Raw genomic sequence first — 24,600 nt, 5'->3', positions numbered from 1 at the left:
AAAGTGTACTCCACGATTGTGTCATTATAGTGATTGCCTTTCTGCTTTTCAAAATATATCTTTATTAGTTGGAGATGTCTCTGATGTTTATGTAAATGCCCAAGAGGTCAGATATAATGGATCTGAGAGCTAGGGATTTCAGAATTTTAACGGAGCTTTGTGCTTAATTTCATGACTTTGAGGAAGTCTTTCAGCTGTTGAGTTTTAGTTTTCCCTAATAGTAAACACTAACATCTCCTGCGTGTGTCAAAGGATTTATTGTGAATTAGTGATTATTAGAGATCTTTTTGTTGTAGCTTTATCTCTGGGTGTTCTCAGGCAAATGTTTGAGCACCTGTGCAGGTTACACTGTTTCAGTCTGGGAGTACTCCTAGGCTGGAGTGGTGCTTAAAATTGTGAGTTTGGGAGGTTCTATTTGTGTTTTCATCCATTTTAATAGTTACTTTTTAGCTTTATGATCTAATATCCTGCAGTAGTAACATAGCCCTCTGCTACCAAGTACCTTAACAGGTGTAATTACATAGGAATGCCGTTAATTAGTGTAGGAATGCCAGATGACCAACCAAACACCCCCAAGCCAACTAACCAATCAGAACATGCATTTAAATAAAATTTGACTTAACCATGTCTTACATTTGAAAATATGTTTCTTCTACTGTGATGCACAAGGTAGGATGACCAGTTATGGTAAATAGAATTAAGGCCATGTACTATTTCTATTCTAGAAGATCTATTTGGTACTTGGAACAGAATCTTCTAAAAGAATTATTAGTCTCACTTTAAAGTGGGACATTATTCTGTTTTGTTAGCATTTGTGTACCACTCAGTTCTTGAGCTTCTAATAAGGTGCCACATAATGTGCCAGGTACCTACTAAGATGTGTACGTCATGGCCCTGCCTTCCAGGAGCATCTCACAGATGGTGGAAGACATGTAAATAATGCACAGAGGTGTATGAAAAATAATGGCACAGTGAGTGCCGCACCACGCATGTGATCAGTGCACACGGAGAATGGAACACAGGAGTCTGGGCCGAGCAGGACAGGCTTTTCTCCAAAGCACCTCTTGGGCTGCATTTTCCTGGCTGCAGGCAGAGGGAACCCCCTGTGAAGAGGATGTGGAATCATGTCAGGGCTTGGAGTGTTGCAAGAATGGCGCAGAGGTCACCGGCAGGGATGTGGCCCTTGGTGGGTAGGCGAATTAGGCAGAGAGGTGAGAGGTGGGCTCAAATGCAAAGGCTCTTGTAGACCTAACTTTGGGTTTAGGTTTATGTTGTTGCAGTAGGTCAAGAGAGATTCTTAAATAGAGGGTGATATGCTTAGCTTTGCACTTAGGGAACTTACTCTGGTACCAGTGACTGAAGTAGGGAAACCAGACAGTGGGGAGGTCGGCTGGAGGATGGCAAGGGAGTGGTGGGAAGGGCTTTCTCTGAGATGGTGACAGTGAGAAGCAAGACCCCAGCAGGTTTGGAGACATTTCTGAGTATTTGTTGATATATTGGTTGAGGGGGGTTTAGAGAATGGGAACAGTGGAGGCGATGGAGGCCATGGGGATGGAAAGTTTGAACCCACGAGGAGGTAACTGATAGGTGATGGAAATACTGGCATTAGAGACGACAGTTAGTGCTTCAGACGCAGAAGCAAAGGAGGTAAGGAGGTATTCTGTTCTCTTAGAGGTAAGCCGAGAGGTGGAGGGAAGAGGATGTGGGGTGTCACCACCTGATTATTTTTCCCATGAAGGAGGAGGTAAGATTTTTTTAAAATTGAGAGTGAGGGGAGACAAGAGCAGTTTGAGGGGCTTTGAGCAGCTTTTAAGCTGCTTTGTGGAGGAGGAAATAGGGAAAGACACGTGGAGGGCTGGGGTAAGGTGGGAAGCTGTCTGACTGCAGGCGGCGCGATCTTTCTCCATCAGCCCCTTTGTGAGGGAATGAAGGCGGGCGTCGCAGGAGCGCAGTCTTGCTGAGGAAAGTGTGCGTATTGCTAACTTAAGGAATTTCATCAAAACCTATTGACTTTTGGGATTCACCTTCTTATAGGTAGTGTTTTTCTTGCTAATTTGGAAGAAATGCGAGGACTAATGTTAAGGTTTTTTGAGGGGAATTAAAAATGTTGAATGTACAGTTAAAAATCACATTTTGGTATACAGTTCACTGAACTTCTACACATGCATAGAATAGGGTCTTATAACGTCCTGTGCAGACAGTAAACAGAACAATTTCCAACACCCCAGCTCCTTCCCTTGTGCCACTTCTTTGTATTCAGACTGTCCCCCAACTGCTAACCCCTGTGAACCGCTGACCTGTTCTTTATGAATGTCATACAAGACATTTTCTAGAATGTCATGCAAATGGATAGCTTGAGTATGTAGCCCTTTGAGGACGGTTTCTTTCGCTCAGCGTAATACATTTGGAGGTTATCCATGCCGTGTATGTTAGTAGTTCGTAGCTTTCTGTTGCTGAGCCCTCCCTTCTTTGTGCGGATACACTGTAGTTTGTTTATTTCCCAGGGGAGGGACATCTGCATTGTTTCCTGTGTTTGGTGATGACCCAAGAACAAAGCTGCTACAAGCCTTATATTCAGGTTTTTGTGTGATTATAGACGTTGTTTCACTTGAGTAAATACCCAAGAGTGGGATTTCTGGGTCATATATGGTAAGGGTGTGTTGGACTGTGTAAGAAACTGCTAAATTGTTTTCCAGTGTGGCTGTGCCATTTTGCATTCCTCCCAGAAATTCGTGAGAGTTCTTGTTCCGTGTTCTCACCAGCATCTGGTATCATTTGTTTGGTATTTTTTATTTTAGCTGTCCTAATAGGTAGAGTGAGATCTCATTGTGATTTTAATTTGCATTTCCTTAATGATTAATGACACGGAGCATCTTTTCATGTGTTTAGTTGTCATTTGCACATTTTCTTTGGCAAAGGGACTCTTTTTTTTTCCCTACTTATTTTTGTTGTTTTTTTCCCCTTATGATTGAGTTTTGAGAGTTCTTTGTATGTTTTTCATATAAATCCCTTATGAGATATATGATTTACAAATATTTTTGCCCAGTCTGTGGCTTACCTTTTCAATCCCTTAATGGAGTACTTTGCAGAGCAGTTTTTTATTTTGGTGAAGGTCAATATGATAATTTTTCTTTTATGGGGAGTGCTTTTGGTTGTCATATCTGAGATATTCTTGTCTAATCCAAGGTCATGAAGATTTTCTCCTATGTTTTCTTCTAAGAGTATTATAGTTTTACATTTTACACTTTAGGGCTTTGATTTCTTTTAATTTGTGTACACAGTGTAAGGTCTAGGCCGAGATTTATTTATTCACTTTGTATATGGATGTCCAATTGTTACAGCGTTTAAAACCCCTGTTATAAAAAAACAAAAAACAAAACAAAAAAAACCCCTGTTATAAAACCTGTTATTTCTCCAAGAATTGCACTTTTGTCAAATATTAGCTGTCCTTACTTGCATTGGTCAATTTCTGAAATCTCATCGGCCCCGTGAGCCTGTGTGTCTTACGCTCTAACCAGTACTACATGGTCTTGATTCCTTAGCTTCATAGCACATCTTAAGATCAGATAATTGAGTTCTCCAACTGTGGGTTTTTTTTTCAGAATTGTTTTTGATATTCTAGTTCTTTTACATTTTTACATAAATTTTAAAACCAGCTTGTGCACATTTACAAAGAATACTGCTGGAATTTTGATTAGGACCGCAACATATCTGTAGGTCAATTTGGGGATATTTAACACTATTTAACACTAATGAGTTTTTCTTGATCTCTTTCATTAGAGTTGTGTAGTTCTCAGCAGACAGATCTTAATATTTTAATTTTAAATCTTTTATAGACTGAATTATGGAAATTGGAAGTGAAGAAGAAAAATGGGAGAAGCTGGATGCAGAATTTGATCACTTTGTGGTAGATATGAAGCCCTTTGTTCTAAAATTACCCCATAGGTCAGGTAAGATTATGATTGCAAACCAGATTTTAAGATTAATTTTTCTTTATATTATCTTTTCAAACCAGTGAATTATCACAATGAAGAGAACACTTACTTTCTTTTTTCTTTCTTTTTTTTTTGGTGAAAGATTTATTTATTAGAGAGTGAGTATGTGCATGTGAGCAAGGGGAAGGGGAGAGGGAGAGAGAGAATCTAAAGCAGACTCCTTGCCGAGCGCAGAGCCCGATCTGGAGCTTGATTTCACTATCCTGAGATCACCATCTGAGTTGAAACCAAGAACTGGATGTTCAACCGACTGAGCCACCTAGGCGCCCCTAAAAGCTAAATTTCTTTAATCACAGTTTCATGTTAAGCTGATGTAGAATTGTGTGCTTTGAGCTATTCAAGTGTATATAGAAATTTAGTGCTAATATCCTAGTAAACTGTGGGAAGATCTAGTAAACTAGATCTGTAAACTGTGGAAAGAGTGTGATATCACTCTCAGACATCGTGAGCTTAAAGCCCGTGGATCTCTAACGTTAGCTACAGCTGTTTCTTCCTGCATCTTTTTCCTCCCTGAAGTGCTTCCTCTTTCAGGAGCCTACTACTATCCATCTGTTCTCTGACAGTTTTATTTATCAAAGCAGAAAAAAAAAGTCTATTGATCTTGTATGCTTATTGGTTGACTGAATGAAATCAATTGTGAATGAGTTTTTTTACTATCTTATCTGTGCTTCCCGGCCTGTTTAATACTGGGATGAGAGTCTTCGTATCAAGTCAAAGACTTTCAGATGACTTAGGCATCAGAGAACAATTGGAGAGAGTTTGGGGGGCCAGGATGATTCTCTAAGCCATTGTAGGCTGTACAGTTTAATGGCATTTGTTAGTGGGGAATAGTGCCAAGATACTCTGGCTTTTACCCATGTTTTGTCCAAGTTCCCTGTTTCCCTGAGGTGTATAACTCAAGTCCATGTTCAAAATAAGGAAGCAGCTTCATATTAGATATTTGTTCCAGGGTTCTGCACTGGGAGAAGGGAATGTAGTGTATGAGTTATACATTCTGTGATCACCTTCTATTCTGGGGCTGTGGCCTTTCTTAGGATAGCTTGGCATGGTCTTCCTTCTAAGCTTCTTTCTCTACTCTCTTCTTTTGCCTCATCAGACTGTAACCTCTTCTTTCTCCCAATGCTAGTCTTTAAGATGCATATTTCATGTCCTGTGGCTCAGTCATGATCATTTGTATTGTTTGTATATTATTTGATTAATTATATTTCTATTTCATGATATCTATAGTGTGTTCTTTTCTGATATTTCCTACCTTTTTTGGGGTCTTTTTTATTCTTTTTTTTTTTTTTTTTTAAAGATTTTATTTATTTATTTGAGAGAGAGAGACAGTGAGAGAGAGCATGAGCGAGGAGAAGGTCAGAGAGCGAAGCAGACTCCCCATGGAGCTGGGAGCCTGATGTGGGACTTGATCCCGGGACTCCAGGATCACGCCCTGAGCCGAAGGCAGTCATCCAACCAACTGAGCCACCCAGGCGTCCCGGGGTCTTTTTTATTCTATTCTTTTGTATTTCTATTTCTATTCTTTTCTATTTCATGATATCTATACTGTGTACTGTGTTCTTTTCTGATATTTACTACCTTTTTTTTGTCTTAGATCTGCTGATTTGGACAAATTTGTATTAAAGTCTCTCATATTTCATTAAAAAAATTTTTTTAAAGATTTTATTTATTTATTTGACAGGGAGAGAGATCACAATTAGGCAGAGAGGCAGGCAGAGAGAGAGAGGAGGAAGCAGGCTCCCCGCTCAGTAGAGAGCCCGATGCAGGGCTCAATCCCAGGACCCTGGGATCATGACCTGAGCCGAAGGCAGAGGCTTAACCCACTGAGCCCACCCAGGCTCCCCTTCATTTTCTTTAAAAAATGGATGTTAGGTCGGGGCACTTAACCACTGAGCCACTCAGGCGCCCCTTCATTTTCTTTTAAAAATGGATGTTAGGTCGGGGCACTTAACCCGCTGAGCCACCCAGGCGCCCCTTCATTTTCTTTTAAAAATGGATGTTAGCCACCTGGGTGGCTCAGTGGGTTAAAGCCTCTGCCTTCAGCTCAGGTCATGATCCCAGGGTCCTGGGATTGAGCCCCGCATCGGGCTCTCTGCTGAGCGGGGAGCCTGCTTCCTCCTCTCTCTCTCTGCCTGCCTCTCTGCCTACTTGTGATGTGTCTGTCAAATAAATAAATAAAATCTTAAAAAAAAATGGATGTTAGGTCATATGGTTGGATTAATTGTAATCATTGTCAGTATTGGTATATCCTGCCCCTTAATTAATTAATTAATTCATAATGAATGTTCTAGAACTCACATCCCAATCAAGAGCTGGAATAATGATGATAACTTATATCTTCTATAGCTAAATGCTACTTAACAATAATGGCTTTCCCCAGTACTTTAAGTAGAGTAAAGAATTCTTTTCATGGACTAAATTGTACTAAATTTTGGCCATTAGGTTATTACATAGATTACAGTTTGCAACAAAGTATATAGAAAATACATAATTTGAAAAAAGTGTTTTCTTAAGTTTATCAGTTTCACTTTTTTTCCCCCCTCAAAATACACCAAGTATTTCATGAAGTTTGCTTTGTGATTATATAATTTTCAAAGCTAAAAATACAAAAGTTCTTTAAAGGTTAGCCCTCATACCTGTAAGTGATAAATCTGGTATAAGCAAAGTGGTAAATCCAGCCTGAGTGATTTTCGTAGGTAAAACAGTAAATGAATATGACCTTTAGAAATAAGAGATTAAAGCAGAGTTATGATTTATGTTAGATGTATAATCCTTAAATTGAGTTAAACTGATAAAAGATTAATCTCAAAATAGTTTTCATGAGACAGGAAAATGATTCTGTGTAGTGGTCAGATAAGGTAGTCATTGGGTCATTATATGTGGATTATATGTGTATTTTTAAAGTAGTTTTTAAAGGGATAATTATTTTGCTAACTTACATGTTGATAGCCCTCAATTATTTTTAGAGAGGTTAAAAGAAAACCCTAAATTAATCAACTACAAATCTGAAATTTATCAGCTTAGTAAATTAAACATTTGAGATCGAATTTTAGGGTAAGTTTAAAATGCTTAAGTAAGATTACATTTCAGCTTTCCTTTGGTTTGTATAATTAGAATTACAGAAAGATTTTTCAGCCCAGCTAAAATTATCTTAGAGATGTATTTATAGCATAATTTTTCTCAGAAATTATTCAATAGCGATCAGAGATTTTATTTTTGAGAACATATTTCTTTGCATTTGCCTTGCCTGATCACTACTTAACTGAAAAAGTTAACCTTTTCAGGGGTTGGCAAACCATAGCCTCCCAGGGCCAAATCCAGCTTGCTGTCTTTTCTCTAAAGTTTTATTAGAAAATACTGCTGTCCATTTGATCACATGTGGCCTGGGGCTGCTTTCATGTTATGGTGGCAGAGTCAAGTAGTCATGTCAGAGACCGGCTGGCCAGCACAGCCTAAAATGACGGCCTGGCATTTTACAGATAACGTTTGCCGCCCCTGGTCTGGACCAAAAAAGATGTTTCATAGGCCTTTACTGTTTTATTTTCTGAAAAATCAAGTTTCTAATGGTTCTTATGTATTTCTAGAACGGCAGAGGTGTGCACTCTGGATCAAAAAACTGTGTGAGCCTTCAGGAACAGGTGCAGGAATAATGGGCAGGAAGAATCGGAACCTGTATGCCAAACTGCTACTGCACATGCTGAAGCGAGGAGTGCTCGAAGGCCCCTTTACACACCGACCTGAACCGGGGACACTGAAAACCTTACCTTCGTACATGGTAGGTGTCATTTATTAAGAGGTGTCTCAGCTTCATTTCTTTAAAAATGTCAACTCATCATCCCAGTTGGGAATGGTTATATTATTGTGTTACAAGTCCTGGATAATATATGAGCTAAAACTGGTTTTTTTCCTTCCTGATTCACATTTTCCCCCTTTGAAGAGAAACCAGATATTGGCCTTATGGGGATTATGCATATTGATCTAGCCATCCCACAATATTCTCCCGAATTTCTGAAAAACAGAAAGTAAACTTTTTAATATTGAGCCTTAGTTTCCCCACTAGTTTTCACTGGACAACATTAACCATTATTTATGTATATCAGTGAATTTTAGTTTATTAAGCTCACATACATCATTTAAAAATCATGAGAGGTTGGATTGAGTGACTTTCTACTCCAATAAAATGATGATAGTAAGTTGGAGTTTATACTTCATTTAATTTCACTATCAAAATCAGCTTACAAAAGTAGTTATAATTATGTTTGATTGGTGAGTTGCCACTGTCTTAATCTTTGTAACCATGAAATATGCCTTGGTTTGTGTGGTGTTTGAATACTTGAGAAACCTGACTTGAGTACTTGGTATTGATAGCTGTTATTAGGATATTTATGTATTTAAAAAAAATGACTTTGGTTAACTTAAACCAAAAATGCAGTGAAGAGGCCTACTGCGCACTAGATGGTAATTTTGTTGATCAAGGAGAGATGCCAAAACTTGTAATGCTGGTTCCAGCTATATGGTAAAGTAGAGCTGTGTATTTTCTTTCAGATCAGTGGGCTTGGCGGTAGTAGTAAAGTTTCTGGTTAATGCAGAGTTTCCTTCAGAAGTGTGTCAGGAAGCTCTGCTCACTTGAAAAGCAATTAGTGGGCTACTGCCATTCTTCTTAAAGACTGAAGGTAGAACCTTGTCTGAAGCACATTCAGATGTTGAGATATGGGTATGTTGCGTCATATTTTTCCTTTCATACTCATTTCACAGACTCATTGGAAGGCTTGATTTCACAAATAGTAACAATGAGAAGGCCCAGGGACCCATCTTGAATCTTCTAGTTAGTTTATGGCCAGAACTAAACTCCAGGTCTTCACCTCTATTGCTCCTCCTTTACCTTATCAAGGGATTCTTAATTTCTGTTTCTGATTTTTATGGATTGTGGTTTCTCTGTCCACTGATTTTTTTGTGTGTGTGCAGAGTAATTAGTGGTGATCACAGAAAGAACTAGAGCACATGATTTAAAAAGAATTTTCGATTTATCTTTTTTTTTTTTAAACTGGGATTTCTAGTATTCCATTTCATTTTCATTATCAGTTTATTAGCCATATCTCTCCTTTTTAGTAGTTGCCTTAGGGCTTACAAATTGCATCTTTAAGTTGTGGTAGTTTACCTTCAAAAATATTATACCAATTTATGAATTATGGAAGAAGCTTCTAAGATTTCCTTCTCCCATTCTTTGTGGTATAAGTTTTCATCTGTTTCACTCCTACATGTATTTTATTTTTAATTTTAATTCCAGTATAATTAACACATAGCATTATATTTGTTTCTGATGTACAATATAGTGATTCAACATTCTATACATCATTCAGTGCTCATTGTGATAAGTGTATTCTTTTTTTTTTTAGGTTTTCTTATTCCCAGTTTTATTTTTTTTAAATTTTTATTTTATTTTTCAGTGTTCCAAGATTCATTGTTTCTGCACCACACCCAGTGCTCCATGCAATCCGTGCCCTCCGTAATACCAGCCACCAGGTTCACATATTCCTCCCCCACCACTCCAAAACCCTCAGTTTGTTTCTCAGAGTCCATAGTCTCTTATGCTTCATCTCCCCCTCCGATTTCCCCCAATTCATTTTTCCTTTCCTTCTCCTAATGTCCTTCATGTTCCTTATGTTCCACAAGTAAGTGAAACTATATGATAATTGACTCTGCTGGACTTAGTTCACTCAGCATAATCTCCTCCAGTCCCGTCCATGTTGATACAAAAGTTGGGTGTTCATCCTTTCTGATGGAGGCGTCATATTCCATTGTATATATGGACCATATCTTCTTTATCCATTCGTCCGTTGAGGGGCATCTTGGCTCTTTTCACAGTTTGGTGACTGTGGCCATTGCTGTTATGAACATTGGGGTACAGATGGCCCTTCTTTTAACTACATCTGTATCTTTGGGGTAAATACCCAGTAGTGCAATTGCAGGGTCATAGAGTAACTCTATTTTTAATTTCTAAAGGAATCTCCACACTGTTCTCCAAAGTGGCTGCACCAACTTGCATTCCCACCAACAGTGTAAGAGGGTTCCCCTTTCTCCACATCCTCTCCAATACATGTTGTTTCCTGTCCTGTTAATTTTGGCCATTCTAACTGGTATAAGGTGGTATCTCAATGTGGTTTGATTTGAATCTCCCTGATGGCTAATGACAAACATTTTGTTGTGTCTGTTAGCCATATGTATGTTTTCTTTGGAGAAGTGCCTGTTCATGTCTTCTGCCCATTTTTTGACGTGAATATCTGTTTTTTGAGTGTTGAGTTTGAGGAGTTCTTTATAGATCTTGGATATCAGACCTTTGTCTGTAGTGTCATTTGCGAGTATCTTCTCCCATTCTGTGGGTTGCCTCTTTGTTTTGTTGACTGTTTCCTTTGCTGTGCAGAAGCTTTTTATCTTGATGAAGTACCAAAAGTTCATTTTTGCTTTTGTTTCCTTTTCCTTTGGAGACATGTCTTGAAAGAAGTTGCGGTGGCCGATGTCTAAGAGGTTACTGCCTATGTTCTCCTGTAGGATTTTGATAGATTTTTACTTCACATTGAGGTCTTTTTTCCATTTTGAGTTTATCTTTGTGTGTGGGGTAAGAGAATAGTTGAGTTTCATTCTTCTATACATAGCTGTCCGATTTTCCCAGCACCATTTATTAAAGAGACTTTCTTTTTTCCACTGGATATTTTTTCCTGCTTTGTCAAAGATTATTTGACCATAGAGTTGTGGGGTCCATATCTGGACTCTCTGCTCTGTCCCACTGGTCTATGTGTCTGTTTTTGTGCTAGTACCATGCTGTCGTGGTGATCACAGCTTTGTAATAAAGCTTGAAATCAGGCAACATGATGCCTCCAGTTTTGTTTTTCCTTTTTCAATGTTTTCTTAGCAATTCTGGTCTTTTCCGGTTCCGTACAAATTTTAGGATTGTTTGTTCCAGCACTTTGAAAAGTGCTGGAGGAATTTTGATTGGGATGGCATTGAAAGTATAGATTGCTCTGGGCAGTATAGACATTTTAACAATGTTTATACTTCTGATCCATGGGCATGGTATGCTTTTCCATCTTTTTGTGTCTTCTTCAATTTCTTTCATGAGTGTTCTGTAGTTCCTTGAGTACAGATCCTTTACCTCTTTGGTTAGGTTCATTCCAAGATATTTTATGGTTCTTGGTGCTATAGTAAATGGAATTGATTCTCTAATTTCCCTTTCTGTATTTTCATTGTTAGTGTATAAGAAAGCAACTGATTTCTGTACATCAATTTTGTATCCTGCCACATTACTGAGTTGCTGTAAGCGTTCTAGTAGTTTGGGGGTGTGATAAGTGTATTCTTAATTCCCTTCATCTATTTCCCCCTTACCCCTCACCCACCTCCCCTTTAATAACCACCAGTTTGTTCTCTATTAAGTGTCTCTTGGTGGGTTTTTTTGTTTGTTTGTTTCCTTTTTTTTGGTTGTTCATTGGTTTCTTAAATTCCACATATGAGTGAAATCATGCGGTCATTTATTTTTCTATAAAGCTATAATTTTTTATAATATAAATAATTATCAGATTTATCTGTTATGTAATTTTTTTCATTTATCAGATTTCTTATACAGCAAAGCATAACTAAAACGTAAAATGTTATCCACTTTATGTTTTTTAATATTTCATAATTCATTATGCATTTTTTTCAATTTATTTATTTTCAGAAAAACATTATTCATTATTTTTTCACCATTATGCATTTTTAATGTAATTGAATTTAAGTTGAGTATTTGAAAGGCTCTTACCAGACTTGAAACTTGGTGGAAATCTTAAGTATTTCATTATAGTACATTTTGAAAGAATAATTTTTCTAATTTTTAAACATCAGTCCATCTATTTTGATGAACCAAATTCAGCACGAGCAAAAGGTTCAAGCCCGGAAGGATTACCAGACTGGGTAATGGGTGAGCTGGGGACCAGTGAACACAAATTAAATGAATCGTGGAAGCTTTCTTCTGGAGAAGATTACTCTTTGGGGCAGTCACCAACTGATGTACACAGGTATGCTATGAAAATGGGATTTAAACATGATTCATTATTTAAACTGTCTTCAGATCTGGTTCATAGGTTGCTTTTCCTTGCGGGTTTTTTTTTTTAATGGTAAGTAGTTGGCTTAGTTTATAGTTTCATTATATTTGAGGGCTGTGAAGGGATGTCAGGTAGGAAAAATAACAGTTTTGCTTAAACACTTATGATACATGCAAGATTCTGTTCTAGTTTTAGCCACTTTTTGGGTGTTTGTTAAATATATATATATAAAACTTCTGAGTATGGGATGGATATATATATATATGTATATATATATATCCTAATGTTCATGGATATATATATATATATATATATATCCATCCCATACTCAGAAGTTAGTGCCTGAGAACCTTTAAATAACTTATTTGTTTTCCTTTATGACAAACATGAATTAAGAACATTGTTAATGACTTTGCCAAGATGTAACATCCTGCGTATTCATCTTGAAACTTATGCTTGAATTTCTCTTCTTTTCCCCTCATTGCACAATATTTGTTTTGACTTAATAAAATAATGAATGTGAAGGTAAACCCCAGTCAACTGTGTTTTCTCACCAAAGCATGAACTTAAGTAGGATTTTTAGTGCAAATAAGAATAAACTTCTAAGGTTTTCAAACACACAAAAGTTTATTATTGTTGTAGTATAACTTTTGGCCTTTAGGAGGGATAGATTTCCATTGGACTTTTATCAAATTTTGAATTTAACTTGGGCATTGTTTTCTGAAAAGTTAAAATTTTGGACAGTGGCAAATTGACATGGAGCATACTTGATGCTTTACGCCTCACCTTTCTCTTGCTAGTTTTAATATTTTGGAACTTGATGTGATTAACAGTATAATCTCTCTCTTTTTACTGTCTTTTTTTTTTGGTTTATTCCTTAATCAGATAGAGAAATGTTATTAGTAATTTGAAATGTTTTCATGGTTGATGTAGTCTAGAACAGGCTTTCAGACCGCACATAATATGATGAAAAAGAACAGACAGATGAACACAATGCAAGAAATCCAGTCTACGTGAAATTTTTTTTTATTAGAAAGGAGAAACAAAATGGAGAGGCAATAAGGAGACATTCAGAAGATTAAAGAGAAATGAATAGATGAGTTAATAACAGGTGGTGTTAGATACTTATTTTTTGCAGTCACAGGAGATTTAAAAATAGAAGAGGGGTTATTGTGGCATTTTTGTCAGCCTTGTAGTTGGTAAATGGAGGTATAAAAAGATAAGAAAAACAATTCTTGGTTTGGCTGCAAAATCCATTAGGTGTTTGCCAAAACATTTCTTGAGTGTCCAACTAAAAGCTACATTCCTTTCTAAGTAATAAGTATGGAGATGACGATATAAAGGTGAACTAAAAATAGTTTCCCATGTCTTGGAGCTGAGCAGAGGTTGGATACTGATGATCTTCCTGAACTGAGTGAATCGTGGGTTGGATAGATTTGTTTTGTTGGACTTGTAGAGTGTCTTTAAAGATTTTTTGAATGAGTCATTCAGAATTAATAATTGGGGAGTTTCATATAAATACCTAGTTTTTTTGACTATTAAAAAAACTGGAGACCCAGCTATCTTTCGAGAAGACAGCCATAGGTTGGAGATAAGTAATTCTTGGTTATTCCCCTGATGCACCTTCACTGTTTGCTGCTCGTTTCTGACACTGAGTTTGACTATGAGCTCTTTTTCCCTTTTAAGAAGGGTTGAGAGGTGAAAGAAGTACTTCTTTTCACATTTTTACATTCTGTTGCAAGTGGGAAGAAGAAAGGTGAATGAAGAAGGCTCATATGACTCAAAGAGAGGAGAGAGACTGCATCTTTGTAGAAGTGAAGACTGTTCCGACATCTGGCAGTGTAGTCACTCATTCGTTACCTGGATCCTACAGACATTGCATTGTTAAGGGTTCTTTTAGATAAATAGGGAAGAGAGTTAGGTGCGTGGAGAATTTCCATAGGTGATTGTGGGATTTTTGTGAAGACTGAGGTGTGTAAAAGTAAGGTTGAGGGTAGGAATTTTTTTTTTTAAAGATTTATTTATTTGATGAGAGAGAGAGAGAGAGTCATCACTAGTAGGCAGAGAGGGAGGGGGAAGTAGGCTCCCTGCTGAGCAGAGATTCCCGATGCGGGGCTCGATCCCAGAACCCTGAGATCATGACCCAAGCTGAAGGCAGAGGCTTACCCCACTGAGCCACCCAGGAGCCCTGAGGGTAGGAAATTTGAGAAATCAGGAGTCTAGGTGAATGGGCTTTTCTTCTTGGAAGAGAGGGTAAAGTTTAAGAAAATATAGTGAGAATATTCTTCAAATATTATTCAGTGACTTTTCTGGAAAATGATACCATAGTAAAACCTCCACAATTTTAACATATAACTTCTTTTTCCTTGTTGCTCACCTGTAATAAAATGGCATGTAATGCAAGTTATTCAAATAATACATAATTGATGGGAAAAGCAGGCAGTCATTTGGTTCTCTTCAGTCCTTCATACCATACAGTTCTAAAAAGTCTTATTTGACACCCCAGGTCTGTTTGAGGGACTCTGTGTTTCCCTGGTGCGCTCTTGACATTCAAGGGTTCTATATCTGTCCTCTGTGCTAGAGTGTAAATGTCAGGAGGCAGAGACTGTGCTTTTCCTATTTGCACTGTGTTTCCAGCATCTAGTGCTGGGCGGGAACCTCTTAGGAACTCTGTAAGCATTTGTGTTTGTTGAGTGCTTACGTGCGTGAATGAATGGTCCTGGGCACCGTCACATACTTAATCTGTGCAAAAACCTTTTGAGATGGGTAGATTGTGACAGAGAGGATGGCCCACGAGGATTAAAATAAAACTTTCAGGACAAGTTGAGGAAAGGATAAATTTTAGAAGTTAAGAGAGGCGGTATAGGCTGTAGAGATGCCCTTCACACACCGTGAGGAATATAAAGATAGTGAGCCGGAAAAGGATACTGAAATGTCTTTCTGGTCGAGTATCAGAATACCACGAAGGCTAGTGTCCAATGAGTGCCACAGAAGAAAACTTCTCAGAATATCTTTTCTTATGTTTTTCCTCTTAATTTTATCTATTTTCAAATTTTAATTTGATTTAAAATTTTAATCCACATGTACATGAATTAACAGATATTTGTAATTTTATATAATGAAGGCATTTAAAAAATAAAACTGACTTTTACTTTAGCTAAGGGCAATAAAACCGATTTAAAAGCCAAATACATAATGTATCAGCTGAGATCCGAAGTGGGGGTAAGAGTCTACTGATGGTCTGTCTCCATTTTTCTAAAGTTGCTCCTTTGCTAAGTGGTCATACTGTGCTAATGAGAAAGTTAGTATCTGCTAGTGTCGGCCTAACACAGCTAATCAGTTCTGTAAGAAATTGTTTTAAAAAGTTTAAGAGGCTTATAATATTTGACACATGTATGTTTTTATAGTGAATAATTTATTGTTACTTAGAACTGAAGTTTAATGCTGCCTCATAAATTTTACAACCACTTCAACTTGTCCTTTGAAAAACCTCTTTAATCTTAAAAGATTTTCCCCCTTAGTGTTTCTTTTTTGATCACTTTATAAAATCCTGCTTTACTTAGACCTTTTTGTCTGTGAAGTATTTCTAATGGCATTTTAGATTATGCTGTTTGTGTCCTAGCCTTTTCATATTATTAAAGATGCAGAGCCCTTCTGAAGCCTCTTTGTTAGGCCTCCCTATTCAGCGGAGGTGACACCTTTCCTTTACCTTTATTCTTCCTGTAGGATGTAGGCTGTAGCTTCGTTCTAAACATGTTAGAAGTAGTAGGAGGTTATATTCTGCCATGCTTATTCTCATGCCTCCACTCCCCCCGATACACATCACCACGAGTAAACTTAGCATTTCACATCAGACAGCTTTGACACGTAGCTAGTTCCATCCTGGTTTTGTTCTTTGCTTTCCTTTTTCATTATTCTTAGTTTAGGGTTAGGTTATTATCTATGTTTTCTTTTACAAAAACCACTTTTCACATCATTTTGCTATTTTATTAGGATCTATTGCTGCATTTAAATGGCAGACATCTGCTTATTTTCTTGGCAGTGAAATATTTTACTTACATTTGAGTTTGGAGCGTGACTTTACAAAATGTTACTGATGAGACCATAGACTTAGATCTCATCCCTGCACAGTCTGGCTGATTTCATTTAGTTCTGCCACCATGAGCTGTATCCATATATATTGTTTCCTGGTCATCCTTCAGATACTTACCACTGTGATCTGGTAAAGACCTTAATTATCTTTGTGGTAGACAGACTTTCAGGTGGCTCCATGGTCCTCCTCTGGGGTTTCACAGTCTTGTGTAATCCGTACTCCTTGGGTATGGGTAGGACCTGCAACTTGCTTCTAACTAATAGAATATGGCAATGGTGTTGGATGTCACTTCCATCATTATGCTGTGATATGTAAGACTCTGTCCTGCCAGCAGACTGGGTCTGGAGTCTTGCTGCCTTTTCCTTGCTGGCTTTGAAGAAGCAGGCTGCTGTGAGTTCTCTAGCTATTGGACACTGAATGCTGCTGGCAACCCTAAGAGCGGGGAAAGTGGATCCCTCCCCAGGAGAGCCTCCAGATGAGAACCCAGCTCTGGGAAAACCATGATGGCGGCCTCATAGGGTCCTAAGCAGAGGGCCCCGCTCAGCTGTACCTACACTTTGGACCCACAGAAACTATGAGAACATATGTAAAACATATGTGTGTTGTTTAAAGCTCTTCAGTTTGTGGTACTTTGTTATGCAGCACTAGATGCCTAATACAGTTTTTGTCCTCCTTTTAGGAAGTTATACAAACTGTATACAATACCTGCTTCTTGTAAAAACGTCAGTGTAGATACACGTGGAGTAAAAAGTCAAAGCCCTTCTCTCCAGATCCTCCTATTCCACTTGCCTCACGGGATGAAATAGTCATCAGCAGTTTGGTGTGTATCATTCTCTGGTAGACACATAGCCACACAGAGGTAATTACAAAGTTAGGGGCTAGCGTACACTCTCTGCACTGTTCTGAGACTTGCTCTTTTGCCACTTGCCCTTGTCTGATTCTGTCATGTAGTCCGTGTGTCTTTTTAATTGCAGATCGTAATCCATCGTGTGGATAGACTGTAATTTAACCTGTCTCTGTTGCTTTTAATTCTCTATTGTTATAGAGAATGCTTTGGTTAACATTTTGGTACATATATGGCTCTGCAGCTGCCTGCATTTTGGACTGTTACTGATGCCGAGAAAAGAAATCACTGTTTCAGTAGCTAGGTGCATTAACAAGTTTAATGGATAAACTTGGTGGGATAATTAGCAGGTGCAACATTTTGTGAGTTGGTAACAAAAATCTGTATGGGGTAGTATGGGGAAATATCTAAGATATATAAAGTTTAAAAGAAGTATATGAAAGTATAGCGAGCTTCCATTTATGTGTGTGTATGTGTGTATTTTAAAGAGAATACGTGGATACATATGTGCACACGTGTAAGGGATATTTCTGGGTGTCATGTTTGAAACAGTTTTACTTTTAGAGTATGGGACTAGTCTGGTGTGGAAAGTTGAAAACTTTTATTTTGTACATGTGTCTGTGTTATTTTTAATAGTCTACACACTTATTTTTTTGATAGATTCTGTTTAGTTGCCCTCCAGAATATCATCTTACTAAGATGTTTAGGCATGGACATCATTAACATTAACGATGTACACTTAACTATAAGAAACAAATATACAAATTTAAACATAAGAATGAAATTTTCCCCCAAAATGAATACTTGCAGATTTCACTGATATTTCTAATTTGTGAAAACAGAAATCAAGTGGGACAAGTTGTACCATTTATGGAGCATTTACTGCATGCTGATACTATTCCAGACATCTTTTATGAGTTATCTGATTTCATCCTCCTCCAGTTCTTTGAGGTTGCCATCATGGCCCTTTGTATTTATAGATGAGGTAACAGCTTCAGTAAGGTCGTGACACTTCTAGTCCCGGATCCAGTTTCGGAGTCTAGGTCTTAATGATTCCAGACCTCACGTTCTTTCTCGTCGACCATGTAGACACGCGTACTTTCCGCAGCAAATAAGGAAATTCCACTTTCATCTGTCTTTTCCCCACTTGAGCTGCATCAGCAGTCCTGGGCGACTGTGCCTTTGTTCTTGGTTATTTCTAGGGTGAGCTGAAAGGAGGCAGTTTGCCTTTGTTCAAATCTCACTTCTGACACTTGGCAACCATGTGTCCTCAGGCAAGTTACTTAAATTCCCTAAACCCTGGTTTCATCATTTGTAAAATGGAGATCTAGAGACTCTAACATGAGACTTGGGAAGGTGTTAGCTGTTCTGGCCACCAGCATTGCCAACATGGTGATTGTTATTTTAATAGTTCCTGCAGGGCCTTGCTTCTTAGTTTATTTGACCATTCTTTGCTTTCTCTAATTATCCAATCTTCCTAAAGGATATTATCTTAAAATCAATTGGTTAGTTATTTTGAGTTACAAAAAATCATTGTGTTCTTGAGAAAAATAAATTAATGGGTATGCAGAAAGCTTCTCATTGTAAATATGAACCTGCACACTTTCAGAATAAGGAGTGGTAGGAATAGTTTGAAAGAGGCTTCGAAGGAACCTTCGTTTAGGTAAGTCAGCAAATCCCTTTCCCCTTCAGACAGAAGGAATACAGTGTCTCTGGCCCCACGCCCTACTTTTTTTTTTTCTTTCTTTCTTTCTTTCTTTTTTTTTTTTTTGCATTTGGCCATACCCTAAATTAGAGGCTGCCTAAGTAATAGTTAGACATAAGTTCATGTTGTCTCTGTATATTCTTTTTGTGCATTATCCCAAACACAGAATACAAAGATAATAGGTTGTATTCTTGTCTTATGATTCTGTGGAAAATGTTTTGAAGCTTCTTTTTAATGGCTTGTAATTATTTTTATGACTTTTCAGTGAAGTATGATGTGGTTTGGTAGCTTATCACTGAAGTGAAGTTAGGGTCTAGGATAGAAAAGATGAAAAAGAATGCTTTAATGCCACTTATTATTTTTACTTGAAAGTTTGCTTCAAAGTTATGTGTGAAGGGGGCGTTAAGAAGAATCAGCCTGCTTCCCCGTGGAAGAAACACATGGATTCTGCTTATTTTAGAGGACTTTGTTCATGAAAAAGAAAGCATTGGTTTAGATTTCTTTAGATGCCATCTTATCGAGAGCTACCATCTAGATTACATAAAAATTCTAGGAATGTGCCAACAGAATTATTTATTGTATATTACGTTTACCATATTAGATTTAGGTTATCTTTATATGAATTAAAGTTTTATCTCTTAATTTATGTTGTATCCTCTAAATTATAAATTTGTTCGTATCTATAGAAAGGACTTGGAGAATAATTATCCTATTTTAAGTGATTATAGAGGACTATAATTTTTTTGCATCTAGCTTTAATGAGATCCTTCCATGGGTTATACGTTGCCAGATTTTAGTTTGGAGTGAGGAATCTAATTATAGCCCTGCATTTATGGAAAATATGATTTTCTTTACAATGATCCTCTTTATGATGTGGTTTTCCAGGAATGCATTGCAGGAAAAAGCTGGGACTGTGTATGTCCTTTAAAAATGTCTCCCAGCAGAGCAACCATTTCATTTGCTTGTGTAGTTTACGAACATGGCCAGCAGATGGCGATCAAGTATAACAAAAATGTAGTAGTGATTGCGCATGTTGATCTATGTGAAAAAAACATTTTTCACTTTAAAAAATAATGATGTAATTTTTTAGTCTGGATACTTAAAAAACTATAAAAAATATTTTTACTTTGTTAAGCTCTATTTTTATATGTAAACGACCTTAACACTATAAATAGCCCCTATTCCTAGATGGTTGGATGAATATATGGGGGAGCTGATCAAAACCTTTCCTTCCTAGGGATGCTTTATATCCACTGGCATAAATAAATACGGTTGGGATTACACGTAGTAAAACATCCTTAAATGTTCACTAAGTACATTCATTATATTTACAAATAGCCCCGCTGTTTGGGCAAAGATACATTCTGCAGCAGCACCTTCCAGTAGAACTTACTGCGTAGAAATGGCCTATGGCTATGCTGTCCAACACAGGAGCCACTATTCACATATGACTGCTAAGCACTTGAAATGTGACTAGTGTGACTGAGGAGATGAATTTTACATGGTAATTAATTTAAATAGCCATCTGTGATTTAGTGGTTGTTCTATTGGGCTTGGAATGGTAGACCCGGGTCTTCGGCAGGGCCGTTGTGTTGTAAAACCTGAGCTACCAGTGGAGAGCTGCCATCTTGGTGGGGCTGTGGGATGCAGACAGGGACTAAGAGTTGGGTCTTGGTGCATATAAACCGCTTCTGCCCCAGAAGAGACCTTTTGTCTGTACTTCCTTGTAATTTCACAGGTATCTCTTCTTTGATGATAATCACCCATGATCAACACCTGGTTGCATTTCTTTCGGTCAGTCTTCGGTTTCAGAGGAGCTCTTGCGAATAAATATTTTTGAAAGAAAGAAAAATTAATCATTTTTCTTAAATTATTTTTTTCACCATTTTGTTTGGGTAGAACACTTAGGATGAATTATATCTGATTAATTTGATATTTTTGATATAGTGGCCACTTAACCTTGAGCTCTAGAAATAAGTCTGCTACATAAATGAAGAATGAAAACTGTTTCTTAGGGTACTCCATAAAACCTAACATAATATTTCACTCTCATAAAACCATTTAACTACTCATTAATTTTCAACATTCATGTACTAATTAAATATCATTCTTCGGTGTTCACCAAGACAAGGAAGTGGCAACAGAATTGTAACTGAGATGGAATTGCATTGAAAATAATGGCCTTGCTTTTCTCTTAGACCTTTTTTTTTTTTTAAAGTGAGTCAGATTTTTTACAAACATAGTCACTTTCTAAAAAATTTTTAAGGAGTGGGGCTTTGTAACAGCATCTTTTTATTTCACAGGCAAGTTTCTTTTTGTGAGATTATAATATTGAACAGTTTTGATTGTCCTTTTAATAAACAAAAAAAGATGACAGTAAGCTTATAAGTGTATTACTATAAATCTTAATTTTAGGGGAATGAAAATACTAAGTGTTGTGCTATTAAACCAGAGATCTATTATTAAATGTTTACTTAATTGTATGATTTTTAAGGACAGTTTTTATTTTTAATTTTTAAAATGACATGTGTTATTTTAAGGTAGGAAATGGGGAAAACATGAAGTCTTTAGTCTATGGCTCTGGTCATTTTTTAGTTTTGTTAAGCATCTAATTTTTTTTTTTCATTTAGTTTTTCTTTTTATTCCTAATATAGTTCCCTTTGAAAACTTAAAATAAGTATGTTATGGGCCATTGAAAGTTATTTGTATTTTCTTATTTTCAATGTTATTTGATAGTTTACTGCATTATTAATTGTTGCTATTTATTTTTATGTTTCGTTCATATTTAGCAATACCCTTAGAAGACAATTCTTCAGATGTTTGTGTAACATTATGACCCACTGCTCAGATTAATGCAAAGACATGAAATCTAGGTAGTTCTTGCTTTAATTTTCTGATCATTTATAATGCAGTAGTTGTGCAGAAGTTGTACAACTCTGTGATATTGTACAGCTTTGAAACAGCATACATGTAAAAAGCGTACAAGAATATACAGGTACACTTTAAAGAACAATTACAAAATAAACTTCTCTATCCTTTTGGCGCACCCAAGAAACATCATGTTATAGTCCTCCAGGAGACCTTCGGGTGTCCTTCAGTGTTGGCTCCTCTTCCGTCTCTTGAGAGGAGCAGTGTCCTGTCTTTTATGTTAATCATTTCTTTGCATTTTAATTTTTTGAACGTTATATAAGTGGGACCATACTTTTTATATTATTTTGAAGCTTCTTTTTCTTACCATATTTCTCAGATTCACCCATGTTAATAATGTAGCTGTAGTTCAGTCTTTGTGGCAAACTTCTAAAATCAACATGTAACATACAACAAGACACAAAATCTCATGTCTAAAGCTTGATGAAGTTTTACAAAATGAATACCTTTATATAACCACCTTTTAAATCAAGATAGAGAACATCATCGGCTCTCCAGAAACCTTTGTCTTTGTCTTGCCCCTTTCCAGTCATTTATCATCCCCACTCTGCCAAGTAACCACTATTCTGCATTCTATCACTATAGATTAGTTTTAACTGTTACTGATTCATAAAGTATGTTCACTTTTTTCTAGCTTCATTGGCCATTATTTTGGGAGATCGGTTCATGTTGTTGCATTTAGCAATGGATTTTTTTTTTAAATTTTACTACTGTGTGAATATATCACATTTATATATCCATTCTACTGTTACTGGGCATTTGGGTTTTTCCAGGTTTTGGCTATTAGAAATAATTCTGCTGTGAACATTCTTTTACATGTCTTTTAGTGCACATATGTATGCTATGTTGACTTGGAAGTGTAATTACAGCAGATACTGCCAAAGAATTTTCCCATATGGTTATAGCAATTTATATTTCCGTAGTAGGACTTGGGAGTCTGTGGCTCTCCATCTTCCCAGCACTTGGTTTGTCAGTTTCTTTTAGTTTTAGCAATTCTAGGATGGCGTTTTAACTTGCATTTTCTCTCATGACTAATGACATTGAGCACTTTCCCCCATGCTTTTTGGCCATGTGGAAGTCCTCTCTTGTGAAGTTCCTATTTCTTTTTAATAAAAAATGGTTTTTCAGTCTTTTCTGTATTGGTTTGTCATAATTCTTTATATATTCTGCATACAAATTGTTTATTGATACATGTATGGCACATATCTTCTCCTTTCACTATGTGTTCTGTTGAATGTTACTAAGTTATAATGTAGTTTTATTTGTTATTTGTCTCTGATATCATTTGTTTTTGTTTTTGTGTGTCCTGTTTAAGATTACTTGCCTTATCTATCCCAGGATTATGGAGATACTTGTCTGTGTTAGCTTCTTAAAGCTTTCTAATTTTATCTTTCTCATTTAGGCATGTGCCACATCTGTAATTGATTTTTACATATGAAGTGAGGTAGGGCTCCCAACACACCCCTGCCCGCCACTGGCCCAGCATAGCAGATAGCCATTTGATCTAGCACCTTAAAAAACAAAAAACAACCCCCCCCCAAAAAAAACCCCTATTCTTTTCCCTCTGCTGTAGTTGGCGTCATTATTGTAAACTAGAAAATCTGGCTTGTGTGGGTTTGTTTCTGGACTCTTATCTCCAACATTTGTCTGTTTGTCTATCCATGTGCTAGTCTATGCTGCCTTAATTACTGTAGCTTTGAAATAAATCTTGATTTTCAGTAGTATAGTATGTGCTTACCTTGGTGTTTTGCGTTTTCATTTAAATTTTATAAATAGCTTGCCATTTTATACACACACACACACACACACACACACCCCTCTATTGAGATTGTGATTGCGTATGTATTGAGTTTATAAATCAATTTGGGAAGAATTAATATCTTTATAATATGGAATTAAGCTCTAAGACTCAGGCAAGCGGTGATCTGCTTTTTGTCTCTATAGTTTTGTCTTTTCTAGAAATTTCATGAGTGGAATCATAAAGTATGTAGTCTTATGCATCTGGTTCTTTTACTTTGTGCATTATTATTGAAATTCATTTGCATGTATCCATAGTTTATCATGAATAATGCAGCTGTGGGCATTCATATTGTGAATTTTTCTTTGAGCAGGTGTTTTTCATTTCTTTTGGGTGGATATCTAGCAGTGGGTTGTATGATAAGTGTATAGTTAACTTTTTAAGGGAAATATCAAACCATGTTCCAAAGTGGCAGTACCATTTTACATCCCCATTAACAATGTATGAATGTTTCAGTTTTTCACATCCTCAACTCTTGGTATTATAAGTGTTTTTGATTTTGATCATTTTAACGGGCATGGGTACTATTGCATTGTGGTATTAATTTGCATTCCCCTAAGAACTGTGTTGAGCATTTTTTCATGAGCTTAATGGTCATTGGTATATCTTTGGAGAAATGTCTGTTCTAATAGTTACTTTCTCCCCACACACCCAACTAACAATAATCATAGACATTTCTAAAAAGGAGAATAATGGGAGGCACAAAGTAGTCATTGGTCCATAGCAATTTTGAAATCTAGTTAGGCAAATATTAAAAATTCCTTAGTTAAGGCTCCAGACCTTGGAATAATATTCCATGTCTCTTGGCTCTTCCCACTGGGTTCTTGATTCCATCTTGTGAGTTCTTCCTTTTTCATGGAAGAGAGCACGTTTTTGCAGCTGAGTAGTTTTCTCAACCTGCTTCCTTCCAGAAGAATTTTGGGGGTCCACTGACCCCTTCTCATTTTGTATTCTATCTTTTCAGTCCAGGGGGGAAGTGATTTTGCTGATGTGATTATCTCAAAAACTTTGTAGACCTCCTAAACATCTCATTCATGTTCATTCCATTAGACAAAATCTACCTATATTAATCTCATTGAGAGTCCCTTTCTATGTTGGGTTCCTTGGGAGAAGATTGAGTGGCAATGACCTTAACCTTTCTGAAGACTTCATTGTTTGATTG

The 24,600-nt window shown here is 36.9% G+C and overlaps 1 protein-coding gene across 4 annotated transcripts in view; it reads left to right on the top strand.

Annotated features, from left to right (window-relative positions):
- The window catches only part of CEP112 (centrosomal protein 112), a 424,841-nt gene that overhangs the window by 1,954 nt on the left and 398,287 nt on the right, over positions 1-24,600 (top strand). For 2 of the 4 annotated variants that reach the window (XM_044247582.1, XM_044247581.1), the window contains exons 2-4: positions 3,837-3,950; positions 7,580-7,770; positions 11,871-12,043. In XM_044247582.1, coding sequence (XP_044103517.1) covers positions 3,845-3,950; positions 7,580-7,770; positions 11,871-12,043 — 470 coding nt within the window. In that variant the 5' untranslated portion in view covers positions 3,837-3,844. Of the gene's footprint in view, positions 1-3,836; positions 3,951-7,579; positions 7,771-11,870; positions 12,044-24,600 lie in introns of those variants that run through there. The other 2 variants (XM_044247583.1, XM_044247584.1) reach the window with 2 other exon arrangements.

The sequence above is a fragment of the Neovison vison genome, chromosome 5, assembly GCF_020171115.1.
Source record: "Neovison vison isolate M4711 chromosome 5, ASM_NN_V1, whole genome shotgun sequence".
NCBI classification, from domain to species: Eukaryota; Metazoa; Chordata; class Mammalia; order Carnivora; family Mustelidae; genus Neogale; species Neogale vison.
The sequence above is the reverse complement of the archived record's forward strand: the minus strand, read 5'-3'. Positions and strand labels throughout refer to the sequence as shown.